The 23760-nt window shown below is 38.6% G+C and overlaps 1 protein-coding gene across 1 annotated transcript in view; it reads right to left on the bottom strand.

Moving 5' to 3' along the window:
* Positions 1–23760, bottom strand: part of dab2ipb (DAB2 interacting protein b) — a 175249-nt gene extending 151489 nt beyond the window's left edge. Inside the window, exons 1-3 of the mRNA XM_058382729.1 lie at positions 23652–23760; positions 11402–11523; positions 3611–3737 (exon numbers count right to left, since the gene is read on the bottom strand). Of these exons, the coding sequence (XP_058238712.1) occupies positions 3611–3737; positions 11402–11523; positions 23652–23691 (289 nt within the window). The 5' untranslated portion in view covers positions 23692–23760. The remainder of the gene's footprint in view (positions 1–3610; positions 3738–11401; positions 11524–23651) is intronic.

Raw genomic sequence — 23760 nt, 5'->3', positions numbered from 1 at the left:
CCCACGTGAAGTAGAGTCACTGTCATTTTCCATTAACACCAAGTGTTTTATACCACAACATTTAGGCAACAACTACTATTATTTATTTATGGAAGAAAATGAAATTCATATTGTTGGTTTTGTCACATTTAATGTTCAATTTAATCCTGTTATCAGTTACACAGAAGCTATAAAAAGTCGCTCTGTCACCAGCCTCCCTCTTTTAAAGGTTATAAAACAAAAAAATCCAGATTGTGATGTTACTGAGAAACCTGAAAAACTTAATATAAGTTTAACAGACAGCGCAACTGCATGGTTACACTCATTTACCACTGTAATACCAATATACACTGATCAGGCATAACATTATGACCAGTGACAGGCGACGTGAATAAGACTGATGATCTCCTCATCATGGCACCTGTTAGTGGGTGGGATATATTAGGCAGCAAGTGAACATTTTGTCCTCAAAGTTGATGTGTTAGAAGCAGGAAAAATGGACAAGCGTAAGGATTTGAGCGAGTTTGATGAAGGGTCAAATTGTGATGGCTAGACCACTGGATCAGAGCATCTCCAAAACTGCAGCTCTTGTGGGGTGTTCCCGGTCTGCAGTGGTCAGTATCTATCAAAAGTGGTCCAAGGAAGGAACAGTGGTGAACCGGTGACAGGGTCAAGGGCGGCCAAGGATCATTGATGCACGTGGGGAGCGAAGGCTAGTCCGTGTGATCCGATCCAACAGACGAGCCACTGTTGCTCAGATTGCTGAAGAAGTTAATGCTGGTTCTGATAGAAAGGGGTCAGAATACACAGTGCAGGACGGGTCAGGGCTGTTTTGGCAGCAAAAGGGGGACCAACACAATATTAGGCAGGTGGTCATAATGTTATGCCTGATCGGTGTATAATGTTGAGAAATTTGTCTTGCTGCGAGTGTTTCTGACTGTACCTTCACAAGGCGGTTTCGCTTCTAAGCACTTGGTAAATTTTAGAATTAAAATTCATTAAATTTGTAACTGTATAATCTATAACTTTTTTTAAGGAATTTTTTTCCTGCCTTTAGTTTTGCCCGAGTTTATTTTTTGTTCAACACTAAGCTTTAACACTGTCCTTAGAAAAGTGTGAAACATGTCACCACATCTTGTCACAGAATCCACAGCAGAATAATGAAAACCTTTCTCTGCACAGCAGTGCAAATTATCTGTGAATTATAATGCAGAACAAATTCTACACATATCTTTATGCTTATTATACATTTAATATATACACTTTATTGCCAAAAGTTTTGGGACACCCCTCCAAATCATTGAATTCAGGTGTTGCTTTTCAGGGGTTGGGCTCGGCCCCTTAGTTCCAGTGAAATGAACTCTTAATGCTTCAGCATACCAAGACATTTTGGACAATTTCATGCTCCCAGCTTTGTGGGAACAGTTTGGGGATGACCCCTTCCTGTTCCAACATGACTGCACACCAGTGCACAACGCAAGCTCCATAAAGACATGAATGAGTGAGTTTGGTGTGGAGGAACTTCAGCCCTGACCTCAACCTGATAGAACACCTTTGGAATGAACTAGAGTGGAGACTGAGAGCCAGGCCTTCTTGACCAACCTCACAAATGTGCTTCTAGAGAAATGGTCCCATAATCACACTCCTAAACCTTGTGGAAAGTCTTCCCAGAAGGGTTGTAGCTGTTATAGCTGCAAAGGGTGGGCCAACTCCATATTACACTCATGTGCATGTAAAAGCAGACGTCCCAAAACTTTTGGCAATATAGTGTGCATTAAATATATAGATATTATACTTGTTAATAATGCAGTGTCATGTGAGATTTAGACTGTGTTGATTTTTGTGTTGCCTGCTTGGCCATTCTGGATAACGTCTGGCATTATAATCACTCTCACTTTCGCTGTTCAATGAAATTGAATCATTATTATAAGAATTAAGGGCACATATCAGCCTATTTTTTTTTTTTACTTCAGCAGTAAAGTGTCAAGTTCAAATCAAATAAAAAATCTAAACTAACACCTCAAACTCCATGTAACTGATAGATTCTATGAAAAAGAAAAGGTGACAGCAAGAAGTGGGTGACAATCTCCCCTCCTGCTGGTCAAACAGCATATGACAAGCTTTAAATACTTTGTCCTCTAACCGCCATGGAGCAGTGATGATTACACGTAGTCCTTGGTAATCACTACCAAAAATCATGACCTGTGTTTCAGCATGAGTTACAAGGGAGTGATTTTTTTCAGTCCTAATCACATCATAGGCATAGTCACGTGGCACCAACAGGCTCTGCTGAATATTTTAAAGATTGTGAAGATTTTAGCTATCCTCTTTATAAGGAAGACTTTTACACCTATCTAATCAGCCACTCATGTGGCAGCAGTGCATTTCAGTGATTTCTTTTATCCATGCAGATCTCCTGCTGATCTCCTGGTATTTTCACACAAAGCGTACGTCTCTAGAGCATTTACTCAGAATGGCGCAATAAAGAAGAAAAACAGCCAGTTCTGTGAATGAAAATGCTTTGTTGATGAAAAAGGTCCAGAGAATGGCCAGACTGCTTCAGAAAGGCTACAGTAACTCAGAGATAATTGCTCTGTACAAGTGTGGTGAACAGAAAAAGCATCACAATGTCGGACCATATGGAGGACGGGCGTCAGCAGCAGAAGACCATGTCAGGTTCCACTTGAAATATGAGCTGCAATGACTCACAAAGTGTAGAGTTGAAGACTGGAAAAATGTAGACTGGTCTAATGAATATTCTAATGAATTCTTGTGCCAGCAGCCAAATCCATGGACTCAACCTGCCTGTTAACAGTCCAGACTGGTGGAGGTGGTGTAATGGTGTGGGGAAAGTTTCCATGGCACACTTTGGGCTTCAATCAATCAGTCACCACTTGAATGCAACAATCTATTTGAGTATTGTTGCTGACCATGTACATCCCCTCTTGACCATCTTCCACTGGCTACATCCAGCATGAAAAGTCTTCACAAACTGATTTCATGAACATTAAGACAGTAAGTTCTTCAGTGTTTTTTTTTCCAGACATCAGATCTGAATCCACCTCTGGGATGTAGTAGAAGAGAAGAAGATTTTCAGCATGAGTGCACCTAAAAAGTCTGCAGGAACTGTGTGATGCAATCATGTCAACATGGATCAAAGGAACATCTTGAGGGATTATGAAGAACTGAGGTTGTGTTAAGAGTAAAGGGATGCCTGAACCCACCGTAGTGTTCATAATAAAGTGCTTTGAGTACAAATTCACAAAGCACAATGTAATCAATGTAAGAACTAAAGTCACTAAACACCACACAACATCATATCTGAAATTATCACCACTGACTTGCTGCCTTTTGGTCAAATGTAATGTACTACTTTATGCCATAAAAAGGATTGAGGTCAGCTGCTTTCCTTGACAGCCAAAATTGCCTCCAGAGTTCTAGCATGACCTCAATGACTCTCACCCACTCCAGAGTGATGTCCTGGTTCTCCGCTAATAAAAAAATGCCCATGAACATTCATTTAATATGAAGTCTTGCCAATGTCTTGTAAGTAAATATTCTGAGATGTACATTGCTTGGCTTTTTTTCCCATTGCTCTGAGATAATGTAGGAATTGTGCCACGGTACTCACCGATTTCTGTCGGCATCTGTATTTGGAATGGTGGGAATTGTGATTCCACAGGGACGCTGATGGTGCGGCGTAGTAACCGGACTTTGCATGTGTCGGCTGCCATGTGCTGAAAGAGTAGAGGATTGACCTACAGTAGGGGAAAAAACAAAGGGTAAATTAAAAAAATAAAAATAAAAATAAATAAATAAAAAGAGGTATCTTAATCTTAATCTAAAGCTTACTAGTATTTTTTATTTTAAACTTTTGTGTAATTTACATAAACATTTTTTGGCTGAATTAATATGGTCACGAGAATTTAAGAGACTTGAAGATCATTTTCTTAGCTTCTTTCTATGTTCATTTAAATAAAAGAAGTGCACTGTTAAAAAAATTTTGTCAAACTGAAATTATGTCCTTTATCAGAATAAAATGTATGAATGTAAATTCTACACTTATTAAAGTTTTATGAAACTCCTTTGTAATATGCTTATTATTTGAGATGGGGATTAACTTCAAGAATTTCTTGAACATGAAGGTTATGAAGAAAGTGAGATTTTTGGTTCTGAATATAGAAATAAAACGACTTCGAGAAAAACAGTACTAAAAATACTATGCGGTTTAACTTAAGTGACTCTAATTTATACGGTTTCTAAAATGTTTTCATATGTATATAAATACCTAGATATATATCTCAGGAAACAACCATTTCAGAGAAATGTTGTATATAAAGTATGATGTGAATAAACCGAGTGGGCGGAGCTTAGAGTCAATGCTATGTTATAGGCAATGCAGTGGTCACAACAACAAAAAAGATTTTTGTTTTCATTTTTCACTGTGATATTTTTATTATAACCATTAGTAGGAACCGTTTAAGAGAAGACATGTCAACGATACACTTTGAAAATCTGAAAAATTGAAAGAGAACTGTAAATATAATCAGAATTGTTCATGACATTGGCTTAAATCCGACAGTATTCCACAGACGTCCACTTCTAGACCCTGTAATGATTTATGCAAGAAAAAGGATGTCACTATTTCATTATTTAAAAAGATGTGCTAGCAAAGAGAACTAAACCTACAAGAGGAATATAAAGGGCCGGCAAATATATGCAGATTTGACAGGTGAAATTAAAATCCTACGTTGGATTGTTGAAAGAGATTGTTCATGTTCTCTTTTCATCAATGTACGGCTTCCATTGTGTCTGAGATTGGTGTCTCTGGGTTCCACTGATCACAGCTGAATTGTGTATGCAAATGGACTTGTTTGCTAAAATTATTAACTTGTTGCTGGGAAACTGGTGTCAGCATTTTTTTTGAACACTGTACACAATAATTTGTGTCTTTCTGAGATACACAGCACAATTCAGGAGATACACAGAACAACAAAAAAAACAAGATTTAAGATGTCACTTAACGTCCCCAAAGGGTTTGGAAAATATGCTGTGTGTTTTAAAATGTGTCATTTTACCAAGCAGTGACAATGAAGAGTTTAAATGAAGTTACACATATTAATTATGAATATCCATAACAGGATTTACAGTGGTAGTGGGCGTGCCTTAAAATGGAGGGTGGGGGATTTTGTTTTGGGGAAAAGGAGGCTTGGGGAAAAAAGCACAGTGAGAAAAACACTAAAATAAAAAAAATTATATATATATATATATATATATATATATATATATACACTACCAGTCAAAAGTTTGGACACATCTTCTAATTCTAATTCTACAATGCTGAAGGCGGCCGAAATACACAATAATCTCGTTTGAACAGTTGATATTGAGATATGTCTGCTACTGATGCTCTGTAAAGCCTTCATAACGGCTCTAATCTGAGGTGCTGTTAATTGGTGATTTCTGAGGCTGGTGACTCTAAATGAACTTCTCCTCTGCAGCAGAGGTCAGTTTTGGTCTTGCTTTACTGGGATGGTCTTCATGTGAGCCAGTTTCATCATGGTGCTTGATGGGTTTTGCAAATGCACTTGACAATACTGTTCTTGCAAGAACTGTTCCAGAACACCTGACCTTCGTGTCTTAAAATAACAACTGACTGTTTTTTGTTGTCATTACATATGGATTACTTAAGTCCATGTGAGTTATTTCATAGTTTTGAAATCTCCAGTATTGTTCTAGAATGTAGAAAATAAATCCCTAAACAAAAAACATAGAATTAGAAGGTGTGTCCAAACTTTTGACTGGTAGTGTATATATATAGGGGGGAGCGGGGATGGTTGAAACACTTTTTGTATTTTCTTTAGTTTCTCAGTGACCGTTTTTAGTAGAAAGCCAAAAATTACACTTAAATCTGTCCGATACTCACCCACATTGTTGTAACATCTGTACGTGTGATAATATATGAACAATGTAAACTTTAACAGGCAAAGTGACCCCCTAACAGTGAGGTGGAAAGGAAAGCAAGACAATTCCATTGTCTCTACAGAAATGTATTCCTGTCTGAGACAAATGGGATGAGTGGTTGTCCAGTAAAAGCAGGACTTTAGCATCCACTGAGGACTTAGTGTGGTGTTGGAAATGCTTCCTCTCTCGTGGCATACTGAAAACGAAGAAAGTGCTTACTTACTTACTGATAGTAACCTACTTACTTAAGGAAAAAGGAGGAATACCTGGCTTTTGAAAGGGTTCTTTATTAAACCATAAAATTACAGTTGTATTATGTTAATATGACAAACTTTTACATCAGTGTTGTGATGAGAGACAGCTGCAACAGCAAGCTGGGACTGTCCCTACTCTGACAGCCATGATAAGACCTGCTATGCTAGCTAGACACAACAGCTTTTGACGCTTGGTAGCTATGCTAGCTATGCCTATTAGAAGCTAAGAAAACACTGATTTAAATTATATGAATAAATAATGCTTCACAAAAACAGTTTAGACAGTATGAGAAAAAATCTGAGCATTAAAAAAATACTTTTTTTTTACCTCGAATTATGCTGATTTCTTGCCGATGGGGGGAGGGGCTCACTGGGCACGTGCAGTATGAGTATTGTCACCTCCAGCTCATTCCTGATTAGAGGAATAAGCCTTGTTTATATATATATATATGTGGTGTGTGTGTGTGTGTGTGTGTGTGAGACGGAAAATTTCCTTTCCGTCTTTCTGTGCTTAGTAAATTAAGCCCTGTACTTCAGAATTTCTCTGTAACCGGTTCAATAAAATATCCAGGATTATAACAAATTTATAAACTGAAACAAATAAAATGTGGACAAGATCAACACAACTGCAAACAATAAATAGTTAGAGGAGGAGGTCAAGGAAAAGTATATATATGAGCAGCAGTGGTACTGATAAATGATAAACTGTACACAGTTTTTAGTAAAAAGCTTTTGAGTTTGTTTTCCACTTCTTTCCTCAAGGCTTCGGATTCAGGAGAAAAGAAAATAATATATATCGACCACACTGGAAGACTGTACTTTTTTTCTGTACAGGTTTAGATTATGTATTGATCGTCTCTGGGAGATTTAGTGCCTTAAACCGTGTGAGTTTGGTCAGAGTAATGTGTGGACCATTAAAATGTCACGGTGATGAACCGAAGGCTGCTAACATGCTATCATGCTTCTGTGAACGCTCTCGCGATCTGGTGTTTCCTGTAGAAATGCTTTATATTACCTGTAGATTTAGCATACATTTCTGTTCCTTCACTGTAAATCTTTAAGGGTTTGATCCCCTTACTATAACCTGATAGTGTGTCCACTCGTAAAATAACGTAAAGGATTTAAAAACAAACAAGCCATGACTCCATATATATCAGTGCACAGAGTTTTATTTGCTTAAATATTCACAAATATCGTCGTGAATGCTTCGCTTTAAGCCTTTTAGCTCTGTAAATCTTCCGGATATCTCCGGCGTGGATCTTCAGCGGCTTCTTCCCCACCTTGACCCGTGACTCCTCCGGCATCTCCATCACTGTCTGTCCAGACGTCTGCGTGTGAACCTCGTTCATTTCCACGTCCATGTCCAGCACAAAGTCCTGCCGAGGAGGAAGCATTGATGAATAGACAGTTTGGCTCTGCTTTGGTGGAGCAAGCTTACCTATGTTCTCCTTTTTAGTCGGTTTACTGCAGCTGCAGTTTAAGTCGCACAGAAAATTGCACAGCATCAGAAGGACCAGTGCTGCGAACAGGCAGATCACCACAAAGCCGCCGACGCTGTAGACGTCGTGGAGACCTTCAAGTGAAGTTTTGTAGAGGAAAGCCTTGTAAGCTAAGGACATTTCCTGTGGAGCGTCAAATCCCAAAGTATTGGTCGCCATCAGTTCCTTGTTCTCAGTATAAGCACAAAGGTTAAAAGAAACCTGGAAGCCGAGCTCAGCTGCTTTTATAGGTCACGGGCCGTGACGTCACATGTGTTCTGTGACTTCTCAGATTTTCTGGATCGTCACGGAACAGACCCCATGACGTCAGATTGCTTACGTATGAGGGGAAAAAAAAGATTCACAACCATACACATACAACTCAGGCATAACATTATGACCACCTGCCTAATATTCTGTTGGTCCCCCTTTAGCTGCCCTGACCCGTCCTGCACTGTGTATTCTGACACCTTTCTATCAGAACCAGCATTAACTTCTTCAGCAATTTGACCAACAGTAGCTCGTCTGTTGGATCGGATCACACGGTCCAGCCTTCGCTCCCCATGTCCATCCATGACCCTTGACTGTCCATGACCCTGTCTCCGGTTCACCACTGTTCCTTCCTTGGACCACTTTTGATAGATACTGACCACTGCAGACCGGGAACACCCCACAAGAGCTGCAGTTTTGGAGATGCCCTGATCCAGTGGTCTAGCCATCACAATTTGGCCCTTCGTCAAACTCGCTTAAATCCCTACACTTGTCCATTTTTCCTGCTTCTATCAACTTTGAGGACAAAATGTTCACTTGCTGCCTAATATATCCCACCCACTAACAGGTGACATGATGAGGAGATCATCAGTCTTATTCACTTCACCTCTCAGTGGACATAATGTTATGCCTGATCGGTGTATATTACATGTGGAAAAAAAAAATATTGAGAACAGTTCAATATTGTCACAACACTGTTCAGTGTGTGTCTGTCACTAACTGAAACAACTAAACCTCACTCTGCAAAAAGTCTAAAATCACCACATACACCTCTTTATAGAGACTGAATATACAAGAGGAAACTCAACTAATAAAATAAGTGGAAATCTGATAGTTTCTTACATAAGATGCGTCTCCCACAGCTATTTGATTACAAAGAGACTTTTATTAATAGAAAAACAAACTCCACTACTGCGAGACTCTAGCATTTATTTATGCAATAGGTCTTTGAATGATGTTAGACTCCAAATGTTTGTGTCATGGTGAAAACAAAACTTTTACCAAAATCAGTGGAAACAACAGTGAAAGTTAACACTGCATCAATAAAAAGCTGTTGATGTAATAGTTTTTAAATCATATAAGGTAATTTATTACACATGCCTGAAAACACAGCATTTTACAGCAGTCAAGAAAGTTTTTTTTTTTTTTGAATGCTAACAACAAACATCTCTCAAAACAGAATTTGTTTTGTTACACTATGTGGCAATAAAATTGATTAAACTGATGTGTGTGTGTGAGTGTGTGACTTGGCTTGTTCAGTATGCAAAATCTATGCAATACAGTGGAATGTTGCAATATGTTTACTATCCTACTCTGTTAGTCAAACCTTTATTTTATTTTATCAATTTTTATCAATATTTTTTACTATTATACCCCCTTAAATGAAAATCTTAGAATCGCCCCTGGTTTCAGTCCACACTAGCTCAGGGAGCTGTGATGCAGCAACGCAACAACCTTTGCACAAAAACATTTACAAAAATGACAATGTTTATTCATTGCAGTTTAGGGCAGCATGCAGGTTTTTGTAAACTTCAGGGTCAGGATCTGCTTCGTAAGCAATAATTTTCTTACAAATACATTAATTGTTTTTCTGTGAAGCACTAGAAGATGAAGAAGAAGAAGATGTGACCATTTTCTCTAATTATTCTGAAATCTTTCTGTGGTAGATTTAGTTCATGTGGTGTTCTGTGTGCTGGTGTTTGTGTGCTTTTGTGTTGGGCTAAATTTGTATCTGCCAGGCCTAGCTCCCACTGTTTGTCTAGAAATTTATGATCTTACATTAACAGCATTTGGCAGACCTCCTGATCCAGAGCAAATTCCATTATAACTCATTTTATACAACTGAGCCATTTTTAAAGGATTAAAAGCCTTGCTCAGGGGCCCAGCAGTGGCAGCGTGGTGGTCCTGGGATTCCAACTCACAACCTTCTATCATTCTTTCTATCATTGCTCCAACACCTTAACTACTAAAGTACATTTGATGTGACTTCTATATGGATTCCAATCTTTTTTTTTCTGCTGGTGTCATTATTACAGAATAAATTGTTCTTGTTCTTTTGGCTGCTCCCTGTTTGCGGTCGCCACTGCAGATCATTTGGTCCGCAGGTTTTAAGCTGGATGTCCTTTCTGACGCAACCCTCCCATTTTATCCGGGCTTCGGACCGGCGGCTGGGTTAGCTCCCTGCCTGGGACTCGAACCCGGGCTGCAGCAATGAGAGCATGGAATCCTGCTGCTGGACCACCAAGAGGCAAATAGATTGTTCTTGTTGATAATACTAGAATTTAGTGTCAACCATGATCAAACCCCTTGAAGTAGCACCTATAAGTCATTTCGCTGGTTGTGATATATCAAGATTAGCATCAAGTGCTTTCAACAGCCAGAATAAATAAAGCTAGAGCCTCAACCCTTGAGGCATGGAGAGTTGTTGCAGGAAAACTTCAAGATGGTAGAATTTAATTTGTGGTATCATTAGAATTTTCAAACCTCTGAGGATCTATGTGTTACTCTACTCATCCTAAGTTTGTCATATTGCACACACACTGTATCTGTATTTTGTATTCATTTATTATTTTTATTATTATTATTATTATTATTATTATTATTATTATTATTTTGTTTTTGTGTTTATCATTTATGGTAAATTTATTTATTTATTTTATTATTTATTTATTTATATATATTTTTTGCAGGCAATTTGTTTTGATTGCAATTTTATTGTTAGGTGGCCTGGACTTGGGGGACCGCTGGGGGGTGGGGGTATTTGGAGGGGTTCAGAGGGTCAGTTTGAGCTGTTTATTGTGAAGAAGCAATAGTATACAATTGTATATGACCCATTCTATGCAAAAGCAATAAAAAATAAATCACAAAGAAAAAGATTAGCATCAAGTGTTGCGAGGGCGTCCAGTAAATTATCCTCCTCGTACAGGGAGGGAGGTGAGAAGTGATGAACATATGAATGAGATGATCATTAGCATTACAATGACTGGCTTTTGATTACGATCGGGACTGAAAATTATACCGATGTATTAAAAGAGTGTTGTCTGATTAATCATTCCTCCGATTAAAAGGCAGTGTACTTGAATTTTGCCGTATAGGAGCCGCAATAAGCCGTGCTTCACTGGGTTCATGTCATTTCATTTGGATTTTGCTCAAAATTCCAAAAGTGATGTAAGATTTTAACCAGGAAATATTAGTGCCTTTGAGGCAGAAACATGGAGAGCGTTAGCATAAACAGCACAGACGGCCAAAGCGATGCGTGTAATCACTCTCACTGGTGCTAATATTCGAAAAACATGTGTTTATTTGCTGCATCGGCCATTTATTAGGCAAGTTATGTTATTAATACATAAAGAGCTATTATTATTTAAGAGCTAATGAAGGCATGTCAATTCCATATGTTGTATAATTGTTTAAAAGATTAGACGTGTGTGTGTGTGTGTGTGTGAGATTCCATACCTGATCTTTATCCAGGAGCAGCATTTCACCATCTGCGACCACACAGAACTTCGGATTCCAGACATGTTGCCCAGCACATGGATGCCCACATGAGCCCCAGTGGTTTTGATGACCCGTTATTTCTAAAACGAATGAAAAATTTATGAGAATTATAAAATAGGAAGATTGCTAAGTAGCATCTGATAAGACATGGTCAAACATTATGATTCTTCTTACTCAGCATAAGCTTATGCAACGATTATGCAAATATGAAAACTATAGAAAAAGTTAGGCTGTGCGTAATTTATGGTATTGTCTTCCTCTAACTGCCAACTCTGCATGAGTCAATTTACCCTCAAGTTCAAAACAGTCAGGTAGAACAGTCTGGAAAAGATTTCGAGAAACAAACAACCCTTCAACCAGCAGCGAATAGCGCCTCGAAATGAATCAAGTGTGTCGGAGCACATTTATATGGAAATGAGCTTATTGCCATTGAGCTCTGACAACAAGAGCGCCGCGATAACTTCAAATATTATACCAACCACAAAAGAAAATCAGGCTGGGTAAATTTGCTGAGTAGGACAGAAAGAGAATGTGTCATGAATCCTGTAGAGCTACCTTTTTACTAATCTCATTTAATTCTCATTTGATTTAAGGCGGTGCTCCATTAGGAAAGCAGCAAAAGACCACAAGAAGCCATCAAAACTATGATGTCGGTCCTCTGTCTTCCTGTACAGTAGATTCAGCATGTATTTCTAGACTGTATTAGAGCTGAGTTAAGTACATAGTGCAGATTAGACAGAAATTAATACCAATATTTGTGTACATTTGTATTCAGATCTCAGAAATGTAGCACTCTTCAGAAGCTGTGCATTGTGTTATCACTTACAATTCTGTAGAAAGTTGTGACATTGCTTATCTTGAGGACTGACTTTCTATAGTTTAAATTATGCCAAGGGAAGAATTATTATCAGTTTAATTCAACCCCATATAGAGAATTAAAATCATGATCGGAATACAGGAAATTACGATGCCGTTTCATGACTTTATCATCTTGTGGCTGAATTAAATTGAGCAGCTGTTGCAGCAAAGATAAATAAAGAATAAAATGAAAAGATTGTAGGATATGCTGGATCAAGTGCTATTATATAGGCTGCTGAACAACAAGTGTGCTATCCATCCATACTCCATCCATCCATCCTTCCTTCCTACCATCCATCCATCCATCCATCCATCCATCCTTCCTTCCTTCCTTCCTTCCTTCCTTCCTTCCTTCCTTCCTTCCTTCCTTCCTTCCATCCACGCTTCCATCCATCCATTCTTCCATCCATCCATCCATCCATCCATCCATCGATCCATCCTTTCTGTAATGCTTAACTTACACAGATTCACAGGGAAACAGGTAGAGCTTAACCCAGGGAATTCAGGGGCACAAAGCAGGGGACAGGGTGCAAGTCCATAGTAGAGCATAATCTCTCTCTCTCTCTCTCTTTCTCTCTCTCTCTCACACACACACAAACACACTATGGACAGTTTAGAGATGGACTGAGGAGGAAACTGGAGGAAACCCTCGAAACACAAGAAGAACATTGAATGGAACCCCAAATCAAACCTGAGGTGCGAGGCAAACATGCTAACCACTAAACCACCCAGTGTATTTAATTAGATAATGCCTCATTTGCAAATTTAAACATAACATTTAAAAAAAAACTTACAGTACAAAACAATTGTCTTAATGTAAGTAGTTTTGAGTGTGGTGATATCTTTTCGTTAAAATTTTCTAACCTATTCACCTGTGCTGTCTTGCCTTCATGTTAAATATTTAAAAGCCCCCCCTAGAAGCCATAAATGTTAAATCAAAATTCTAATATATATTGTACGTCACCCTAATCCTGATTTGTTTGCTTTTATGTTCTTGTGTGGTCTAGACACTACTGAGAAATCCCATCTTTATATGTCTAGTCAAGGGAAAACAGCCAGATTCACATCACAATCAGTGAGGGCAGGATACGTTAGCCACCAGGCATATAAATTAAAAGAGAAGTATAATCTCTAAGCATTGTCATATATTATTTTAGTTGAATAGTAACAAATGTGCTTTTAAGTTGCTTTAAGTTAAGTTGTCTTTATTTGTCACACATACATTGTTTCACAGTGAAATTCTTTCTTTGCATATCCCATCCTTGGGGGTCAGGGCGCAGGGTCAGCTATGATGCAGTGCCCCTGGAGCCTTGCTCAAGAGCCCAACGGCAGCAGCTTAACGGTAATAGGGCTTGAACCTTGATCTTCCGTTTAACAACCCAGAGCCTTAACCACTTGAGCTACCACCACCTTCATATCTGAGAGAATGTACTGGATCATGCCATAATCACTAACCATTCAAATCGATAATTTAAAAAAAAAAAGAACTATAATATAAAGATATAGTAAACATAAACATAAACAACAGATGGAAAAGGGATGACTAAATTCATATTGCCTTTTGCATTTCTTTGCCCTAATTTCCTTATCACTGATTGCCCAGATGCACAAACATTTCCTGGTAACAAAAGCTATGGCTCGGCAGATTTCTGATGTCGTTTCACCAGGCTGGATAAAAAGGACAGGCTGGACATTCATGTCCGAAACGTCTCAGATGTAAATGAAAGACGAAAGTAGTGTTGGGACAAGAAAGCGTTGGCTTGAAAGTGAGAGTGAGAACGAAGAAGCAAAACCGAACTCGAAACCTATTTCAAAAACTGTCTGTCAAGCTCAGATGTCATGTGACCTCCCAGCTTTGGCAGGCCTTATTACAGGGCAGAGAAATAATATGTCTCATAAATTACTTTTCTCACCCCCCCCCCCACACACCCCACTCAGACACACACACACCACTCAGACACATAAGTGATCCCAACATAGCACCAAATTGTGTTTACTCAATCTGCCTTATATATATTTGCTCCACACATGCAGGCAAACACAAAGAGAGAGTAAACAGACATTATTACTTAGTGAACCTGTAAATATCATCTGCACCTCGGTGACCGTGTTTCGTCTGGGTTTCGTGTAAGTTCCCGGTCGATATTTATATAGATGTTTATATTACAAACAAATATGATTTTGTTATATATTATAGCTTTTACCTGGGTGCTGCTGAATTCTCAAATCTGATTGGTTAGAGTTCAATTTGTGAAAGTTCTCTGTCTTCCGGCTCTGACGTAAACGACATGTTTATATTAATATGTTTGTTTGAAAATGTTAGTGTTTCTATAGTAACGCATTCACAGGGACGTATACGGCATGTAGGAAAATAATAAACATTAAAAAGCATGAAATGTTTGTTTTACATTTATGGAAGCAGCCTCCAGTGTCACTGCTTTGTAATCTTTTGCATAAACTGGAATAAATGAGAGCTAGAGCTAATTTATTTCATAGACATTATAGGGAGATTGTTAATTTTAAAAAGTGTCATTTTTTAATCAGTATTTCTATCAAATTGTTGTGATAGAAGACTTCAGCATGTGCCATCATTATAATACCCGACTTCTTTGTGGTAGTCGATTCACTTCGGGACGCATTTCCATATTATTTTCCTACAACAGAACGTCCCATCGTGATCGTGATTAAATGTTGCACTCCACTGCATCTGTATTCGATTAGAGAAGCTAGGAAATCCACCTGGTATCACGCTTGTAAATGTGTAAGCCTCGTATAGATGTGTCTCGTAAACAGATCTTTCAACTGTAGCGTAAATGTAAAACATAGCTTTTTATTATTGTAATACTCTTTTCTATGCTAGGTATTTTAAATTAACAGTAGCTCGTCTGTTGGATCGGATCACACGGGCCAGCCTTCGCTCCCCACGTCCATCAATGAGCCTTGGCCGTCCATGACCCTGTCGCCGGTTCACCACTGTTCCTTCCTTGGACCACTTTTGATAGATACTGACCACTGCAGACCGGGAACACCCCACAAGAGCTACAGTTTTGGAGATGCTCTGATCCAGTGGTCTAGACATCACAATTTGGCCCTTCATCAAACTCGCTCAAATCCTTACACTTGTCCATTTTTCCTGCTTCTAACACATCAACTTTGAGGACAAAATGTTCACTTGCTGCCTAATATATCCCACCCACTAACAAGTGCCATGATGAGGAGATCATTAGTGCTATTCACTTCACCTCTCAGTGGTCATAATGTTATGCCTGATCTATATAGCTATATATAAAAGAGTCAAAAAGTGGAGTTTCGTTATGATCAGCATTTAATTTCATGTGCTTAATGGCTCATATTAAAGTATTTCTGTTTTTACCTAGCCTCCAAAGCTAAATGATGATATCAAACCCATTTCTGCTCTCTGAGATGCCCCAAGTGCTTGTTAATGAACATCTAAAATCTGAAGGTGTTTATCTTGAGCCACTGAAATTCCATGTAAGAATATCTAACAGAGAGAAAAACACACGTCTCACACTGAAATGCAGCAGAGTCCTGACTCATTTTCTATCAGACTTTCAGTGATAAAATAATTCATTTGTTGAAACTGATTGAAAATGACATACACCAGTAAGATGCTTTCTATTGTTTTTGTACTTCCTGGTGAAGGGGAAACATTCAGGTCATGAGCTTAATCCCAGCACTTACAAGCTGTCACTGCCGGGCCCTTAAACAACGGCCCTTAGCTCTCCACAATATGATTGCCATAGAAACATAGAAAATTACAGGTTTTGTCAGAAATATTTGATTATTCATTCTGATTATATCCAAGATATTTGTATATGATCCATCCATCCATCCATTTTCTATACCTGTTTTATTCCTAATTAAGGTCACAGAGTCTGCTGGAGGCTATCCCAGCCCACATTGGGTGAAAGGCAGGGGTACACCCTGGACAGGTCACCAGTCCATCACAGGGACACTATTTGTATATGATTTTAGTATAATTTGTATACGCTTCTAGAACAGCTAGTGGCCCATCTCAGTATATTGCCTTGTTACTTTATCTAAGTATTTCAGCTTCCTTTCAGCGTACTGCAGTTCGAGGAATCAATTTAGCTCCAAATAAAAACTGGTGCTAGTTCAGAAATGTGAAGAGTTTCTTGTTGGGATTAACAGGGCTGTAATGTATGAATGTAGTGATGGGAATTTCCAGTGAGTCAGATTATTTGATTCAGCTCACCACTAAGAGTCAGATCTATTGACTAAATGATGATTTAGGGGACATGAGTCAAATTTTTAATTCTGTTCCTAAACAAAAGCATGGCCAAGTGAACACTCGTGCTTTGTAGAAGGACAAAGACAAAACTTTATGCTTGATGGAAATTTTCAGTTTGACCAAAACAACATTACCAGGTTCCCAGGAGATTTTAATTCATATTAAATTACGTGATTATCATTTAATCTATAATGTTTTTTTTCCATATTTTTGGCCATTTTCAAAATAGTTTTAAAACCCTGTTACTACATATTTTTCTATTTTATTATTATTATTATTATTATTATTATTATTATTATTATTATTATTATTATGTATTCTATATTTAATATTTTTCTTTAAATATTTTTTAAAATAATTTTCAACATAATGTATTCCTTCTAATGGTTATATAAATGGTTATATAAAAAATATCTGACACTTCTTCTAAAGTAATAATCATTAAAAAAAAAAACTGCATTTAAAATAAGTTATTCACTTGATCAACAGCCAGAACGAATTTTATGAAATCCACAGGACAGGAACAGCTCTGTGCTATGGCTGCCTCATGGCTCCATGGATTTATTGAACGATTTCCCTCCGAGGTCTTAAATAACTAGTAGAAGAGCAAATAGCAAGGGTCATGTATGAAATAAATTTCCTCTCAGTCCAAATGTAAAGGGTAGTTACTTATATAGCGGGTGAACAGAACAAAACAAACTTTCAATCTTCGGCTTGTTTTTATTGCTGTAGCAGGAACGAGCGGCAGAAATGAGGCACTGTAATAAGACAAGATTCGAATAAATGGCTGTATTTAACGACAATTGTTGCCATGAGCTTAAAACAGAACTGCTCGAGTGCTGTAAGTCTTACAGCCGTGCTAGAAAGTACAATGCCATGAAGAAGATGCAGCTTGAATCGAAAGAGAACGTATATCTGGACAATAAATAAAATGAATAAATAAATAAATAAATAGCCACATTGTTGTATCCGGCTCTCTTTCAGATTTTACAATCCATTAAACAGCTGTTGTGTGATGTTGACAAAGCCTTCCTGATAAAGGTAATGACTATTCTCTAAGCAGTTGCGTTTTAATCTTTGTGATCCATTTACAAGCTTTTGTGGTCAGAGAGCAGATTGCTTTATTCTGCAGCTGAAAGAAGAAAGGAAAAAAAAAAGGAAAGAAAGCACTTATCAGCACTAGAACACACCCTTGAAAACCAAAAAGGGACACAGCGTCCATTTTTCTTCCCGTCTGCTCCCATCACCAAACACCATCGACACACGGAGGGCTTCGTTTCAGAAAAATTTCTCATTGTGTAATTACTTTCCCGACTCATAATTAGCGTCTGATGCACAGCTCATGAGGCATCAAGTGTGTGGGGAAGAAGGTTGGAGTTAATTGGATGTGGGCTGCAAGTTTGCGAAAGGAAAAAAAAAAAAAACTTTTTACTGACTTCGCCGAAGGGTCTCCGTTTGAAAAGCTGCTCATTAAAATAAATAAGAAATGACAGCGATGAAAAAAAAATAAATAAATAAATAAATAAAAAACAGACATATGGTTGAGTAAAAGCTGAAGGCAGAAAATATTATGTTGCAATAAGCCGATTTTCTAGCTTAATAATCTTCTCTGAGTTTGATTCTCAAGGCGGAAATCACAGCTTCACAAGCTGATGCTCAAAGACGTCGCTGTAAAGATAACTATTTACTAGTTTTCCAAAGGTGATTAGAGACTAAATACTGTATCTGCCAAATCACACCCTTCATGTAGAAGTTGCTGTTTTAAGCTGATTTAGTCTGAGCTTTACTATTAACACTATAATGTAATTAAAAAAAGAGACAGTTACTTAAAATAGGCTGCGTATGTTTATCAGAGCCGATCAGGCATAACATTATAATCACTGAGAGGTGAAGTGAGTAAGACTGATGAGCTCCTCATCATGGCACCTGTTAGTGGGTGGGATATATTAGGCAGCAAGTGAACATTTTGTCCTCAAAGTTGATGTGTTAGAAGCAGGAAAAATGGACAAGCATTAGGATTTTGACAAAGGGTCAAATTGTGATGGCTAGACCACTGGATCAGAGCATCTCCAAAACTGCAGCTCTTGTGGGGTGTTCCCGGTCTGCAGTGGTCAGTATCTATCAAAAGTGATCCAAGGAAGGAACAGTGGAGAACCGGCGACAGGGTCAAGGCTCACTGATGCACATGGAGAGCGAAGGCTGGCCCGTGTGATCCGATCCAACAGACGAGCTACTGTTGCTCAAATTGCTGAAGAGGTTAATGCTGGTTCTGATAGAAAGATGTCAGAATACACAGTGCATCACAGTTTGTTACGTATGGGGCTGCATAGCCACAGACCAGTCAGAGTGCCCATGCTGACACCTGTGCACCACCAAAAGCACCAACAAAGGGCGAGTGTGCATCAGAACTAGACCATGGAGCAATGGAAGAAGGTGGCCTGGTCTGATGAATCATGGTTTCACATGGATGGCCGGGTGCGTGTGCGTCTCTTACCTGGGGAACACATGGCACCAGGATGCACTATGGGAAGAAGGCAAGCTGGCATGCTTTGGACAATGTTCTGCTGGTAAACTTTGCATCCTGCCATCCATGTGGATGTTACTTTGACACATACCTCCTACCTAAGCATTAATGCAGACAATCTACACCCTTTCATGGAAACAATATTCCCTGATGGCTGTGGCCTCTTTCAGCAGGATAATGCACCGTGCCACAAAGCAAAAATGGTTCAGGAATGGTTTGATGAGCACAACAATGAGTTTGAGATGTTGGCCTCCGAATTCTCCGGATCTCAATCCAATCGAACATCTGTGGGATGTGCTGAACAAAAAAGTCTGATCCATTGAGGCCCCACCTCGCAACTTACAGGACTTAAAGTATCTACTGCTAACATCTTGGTGCCAGACCTCACAGCACACCTTCGGGGATCTAGTGGAGTCCGTGCCTCGACAGGTCAGGGCTGTTTTGGCAGCAAAAGATGGACCAACACAATATTAGGCAGGTGGTCATAATGCTATGGCTATAATTAGATGCAATACAGTAATAATACTTTATTACTTATTTATATCACCAGTATGCAGGGCCGGACTAGGACACAATTTCATTTTTAATTTTATTATTATTTCTGTATTTTAATTTAATCGATTGAATTGCCAAATTTGGAAATGGTCAGTTTAGTACAGTGAGTGGGCAATAATATAAAATAAATAATAATTATTTATTAAAAAATAATTAGTCCAAATCAGTCATCAGGCCTCAGGGAATGCTCCCAGTGTACCTGAGGGCCTGCCTGTACCCATGCACATCCATGTTGCAGCAACACAATGCATTAAATCCTGCACATGCAGGACAAGAGCTTGAGTTAAAGTTCACATCAATCATCCGAATGGAAAAAAATTGTGACCTTGGACTGTGCCATTGTTGTTGGTGGTGTCTTTAAAGTGTACACACGAATGGTTCAAGCCAAAAACTAAACACATCCACTGAGCAGCATTCCGTCAAGAGAAGAATAGCAGCTCAAATAACTACTCTGTACAGCTGAGACGAGCTGAAAAGTATCTCAGAACACATCAGTGCCTTGAGGAAGACTATAACAGCGGAAGACAACATCAGTGTCCACTCCTGTCAACCTGGGACTGGTTTCTAAAGCTATATTGAGCATCACTGAAACTAGACAGGTGAAGATTAGGGGGAAAGACAAGTGTTTTTTTCTAATTCTGAAATATCCTTGCTTATTGCTCTAGGTTTGGCATGTTGTGCATTTTAAGAGGTTTTCAGATCACTGTCTAGTATCAACGTCTAACAACATCTCTAAATACGTAGGCTTTCCCAGTTTTCTAGCATCTGCAACATTTCTTACATTTTCTGCTGCTTAAAAACAAGAACATTGAAGAACAGTGTTTTTATTTCACTGCTCTCACACGGAAAAGTACCTGCGGATTCACTGTCTTTTCTCTGTTTTCAATTCTGACTCCTTTTTGAAAGGGTCAGCACTTATGTTAGCCAAATCTCAGAGGGATTCAATTATAACGGACGCCCCAATGTGTGAAGGCAGCAATGCTTAGTCAGGTCATGAATACATTTGAGATTGTATCAACTTGTAAATTGTGTTTCCGACTCAGGCTTATGTAAATAAAGTGCATTATGGCTTAGAGCTTGAACGACTGAGTGAGTTATCGGTGTGCTTCCTAAATAAATAAATGAATAGATATATATTTTTTTACAAAACACAGTTTCTCACTTTATTGCTCTTTCAAAAAATTTTTTAATATAATAATAATAATAATAATAATAATAATAATAATAATAATAATAATAATAATAATAATAATAATACATTGTGTCTTAAACATATGTAAAAATTAGAAATAGTGTGCTTGCTAAAGAAATGAATTAAATAATTAATTTAAAAAACACAGCCCCTTCAAATTAATTTAAAAAACACAGTGTTCCTTCAAAAAAAATTAATAATAATAATAATAATAATAATAATATTGTGTTTCAAAAACGTGTTAAAATAAATTCAACCATATGTAAAAATCAGAATAAAAAAAACAAACAAACTAATATATATATATGATAGGAGAAAAGTAGCTGTCCAAATAAGGAAGAAAAATGGGGGAAATACAAATCATGCATGTTGTGTGTAGTCCACTTCATGGAAACGTAACATAAAGTACACTACATGGTCAACAGTATGTGGACACGATCATTCATCCATACAGAGGTGTGGTAGCTTAGTGGTTACAGCACTGGACTACTGATTAGAAGATTGTAAGATCAGGTCCCCCAAGCTGCTGGACCCCTGAGGGAGGCCTTTAACCCTCAATTGCTCAGTTGTATAAGATGTAAGTTGCTCTGGATAAATAAATGTAAATACATGCCTATTCTAAAACCAACACTTGGTCCACATCGACTTTATGTGTAACATCCCCAGGTCCTACTCGCAACTGCTCCAAGCGGGTCTCTGGCATGGGAGGCGGGTGAGGCTAAAGGCTGCAGCCACTAGCGTTAGTCGCTAGTGCACCTCTTGAGATCAGGGGAGTGAGGTTTACCTGCATAGCGCCTACCACTGGCCTCCGTTACAGTCACCCCCTAAACCTCACTCCCATCCGGGTCACAGCACCAACGTAACGTCCCCGGGTCCTACTTGCAACCACTCCAAGTGGGTCTTGAGCCCGGGTCTCTGGTGTGGGAGGCGGGTGAATTAACAAGGAGGTTAAAGCAGTCACTAGTGCACCTCTTGAGATCAGGGGAGTGAGATTTACCTGCATAGCACGACCACTGGCCTCCGTCACACCAACACCCCTAAACCTCACTCCTATCCGGGTCGTGGCACCAATGTAAAGTCCCCAGATCCTACTCGCAACCACTCCAAGCAGGTCTCTGGTGTGGGAGGTGGGTGCACTAACAAGGAGGTTACAGCAGTCACTAGTGCACCACTTGAGATCAGGGGAGTGAGGTTTACCTGCATAGCACCGACCACTCCGTTACAAATGCAAAGGCTTTCCTCTAAAGATTGCCTGTGGGGATTTGTAATCATTCAGCCACAAGAGCTTTAGTGAGATCAGACACTGATGTCAGGTGAGGATATCTGGGGTTCATTCGGCATTCAATTTATCCCAGTGGTGTTCAGTAGTATTGAGATGGAGTCTGTGCAGGACTTCATGGACATTGAGCTGTGCACAAGTTCATTATCATGTTGGAACTGGTTTATGTTCCAGTCAAGGGAAACTGTAATTCTGCCATGTACAAAGACATTTGAGTGATACAAGTTTGTAGTAGTACTTTAGGGGAAGACCACATACTGTGTGTATACCTTTGGCTATATAGTGTATCTATTAAGCACACACAGAGAAAATATAAATTTCACATGTCACTTTTCTCTAAAGGAGGAATGTATAGATGCTTTCCAATTCCTGTATGAAAGATATATGAAAGCCTGAGGGACCAAAGACTCCTCGAACCCAAGATTTATTTAACAAGCACTATAATATGAAGAGAGCTTCATTAAATATAACAAAAGTGGTTCTGACTTTTGCTCCATTGTTAAGTCTCAGATTACTGACGCTGCATGCATTTGGTTAGATTTCCGGGCAAACCCGTGATGAAATGTTTTAAAAAAAGAATCACTAATCGAGTTTGCTGTCTTGTAGAATGAGCACACTATTGTAGTAAACGGCCACAGGCAAATGAAATAAACCCTGTATGACTACGTATGGCACGGGAAGATAGTGTATGTCGCTATAAATAAGCGTTAATTAAGAACTCTTGTACATTTCATTTCATGGATCTCGTCATGCGTGAGTCTATACTGCTCATAAAAGTGCCTTTCTTGGTATGATTAATTGCCAGAGATTACTAAAGCAAGGCTTAAAAAGTTGGTGCTGATGGAATACTCCACACTCTTCAGTATAATTAGGTCGTCACATTGCAGTGCATGGACTATTTTGTATCTCTCTCTCTCTCTCTCTTTCTCCACAGCTGTTCATTTTGCATATGTTCCTTTTGCTGACCGTATTTCAGGAATGGTTTCTAAGACAAATTCCTGTCCAGTGCACATGGATATAAACTAGATCTATGCATGCTCATGAACATAGTGGAAAACACACACACACACACACACATAAACAGACCCACAATTAATGGACCAAGAAATGAATCCCAAGGAGGCAGCTTATCACTCAGAAAATCTAAACCAAGCACATGTTACAAATCTTTAAGTTATAAAAGTTTAAGATATCTATTTACCTCTTCACTATCTTCAAAAGGAAAACTTGATGAAAATGATAAACACGAAAAAGTCACTGAGACGTCTTTATATAGAAGTCCCGTTCAAATAGATACAGATTCTGAGCACGGTTATTTTATTATATTGTTTTGTTAGGAAATTGGTAAAGAGCAACACTGAATAGCTCTACAATTAAAAGCTTTAGAAACACAGCATAAATGGACAGTATGTCCACTATTAAGAGATGCTGTTAAATTCCAGAAACACACAAGACTAAAAGCCAGCATTAAAATAAACAATAGATTATAGCGAACAAAAGGAAGGAAGAAAAGTCTTTTCTATTTACCTGCTAGTGAGTCAGAGGACATGCTTCCTTGTCTGTCCATCGCCTTTCTCAGTGTTTACTCCTTCAGTGGTCGAGCAGCATATGTTGGAGAGTGCTGTAGCTGTGTGTG

This window comes from Hemibagrus wyckioides, linkage group LG28 (assembly GCF_019097595.1).
Source record: "Hemibagrus wyckioides isolate EC202008001 linkage group LG28, SWU_Hwy_1.0, whole genome shotgun sequence".
Classification (NCBI taxonomy): domain Eukaryota; kingdom Metazoa; phylum Chordata; class Actinopteri; order Siluriformes; family Bagridae; genus Hemibagrus; species Hemibagrus wyckioides.
Note: the sequence above shows the minus strand (reverse complement) of the source record. Positions and strands in the feature narration are given on the sequence as shown.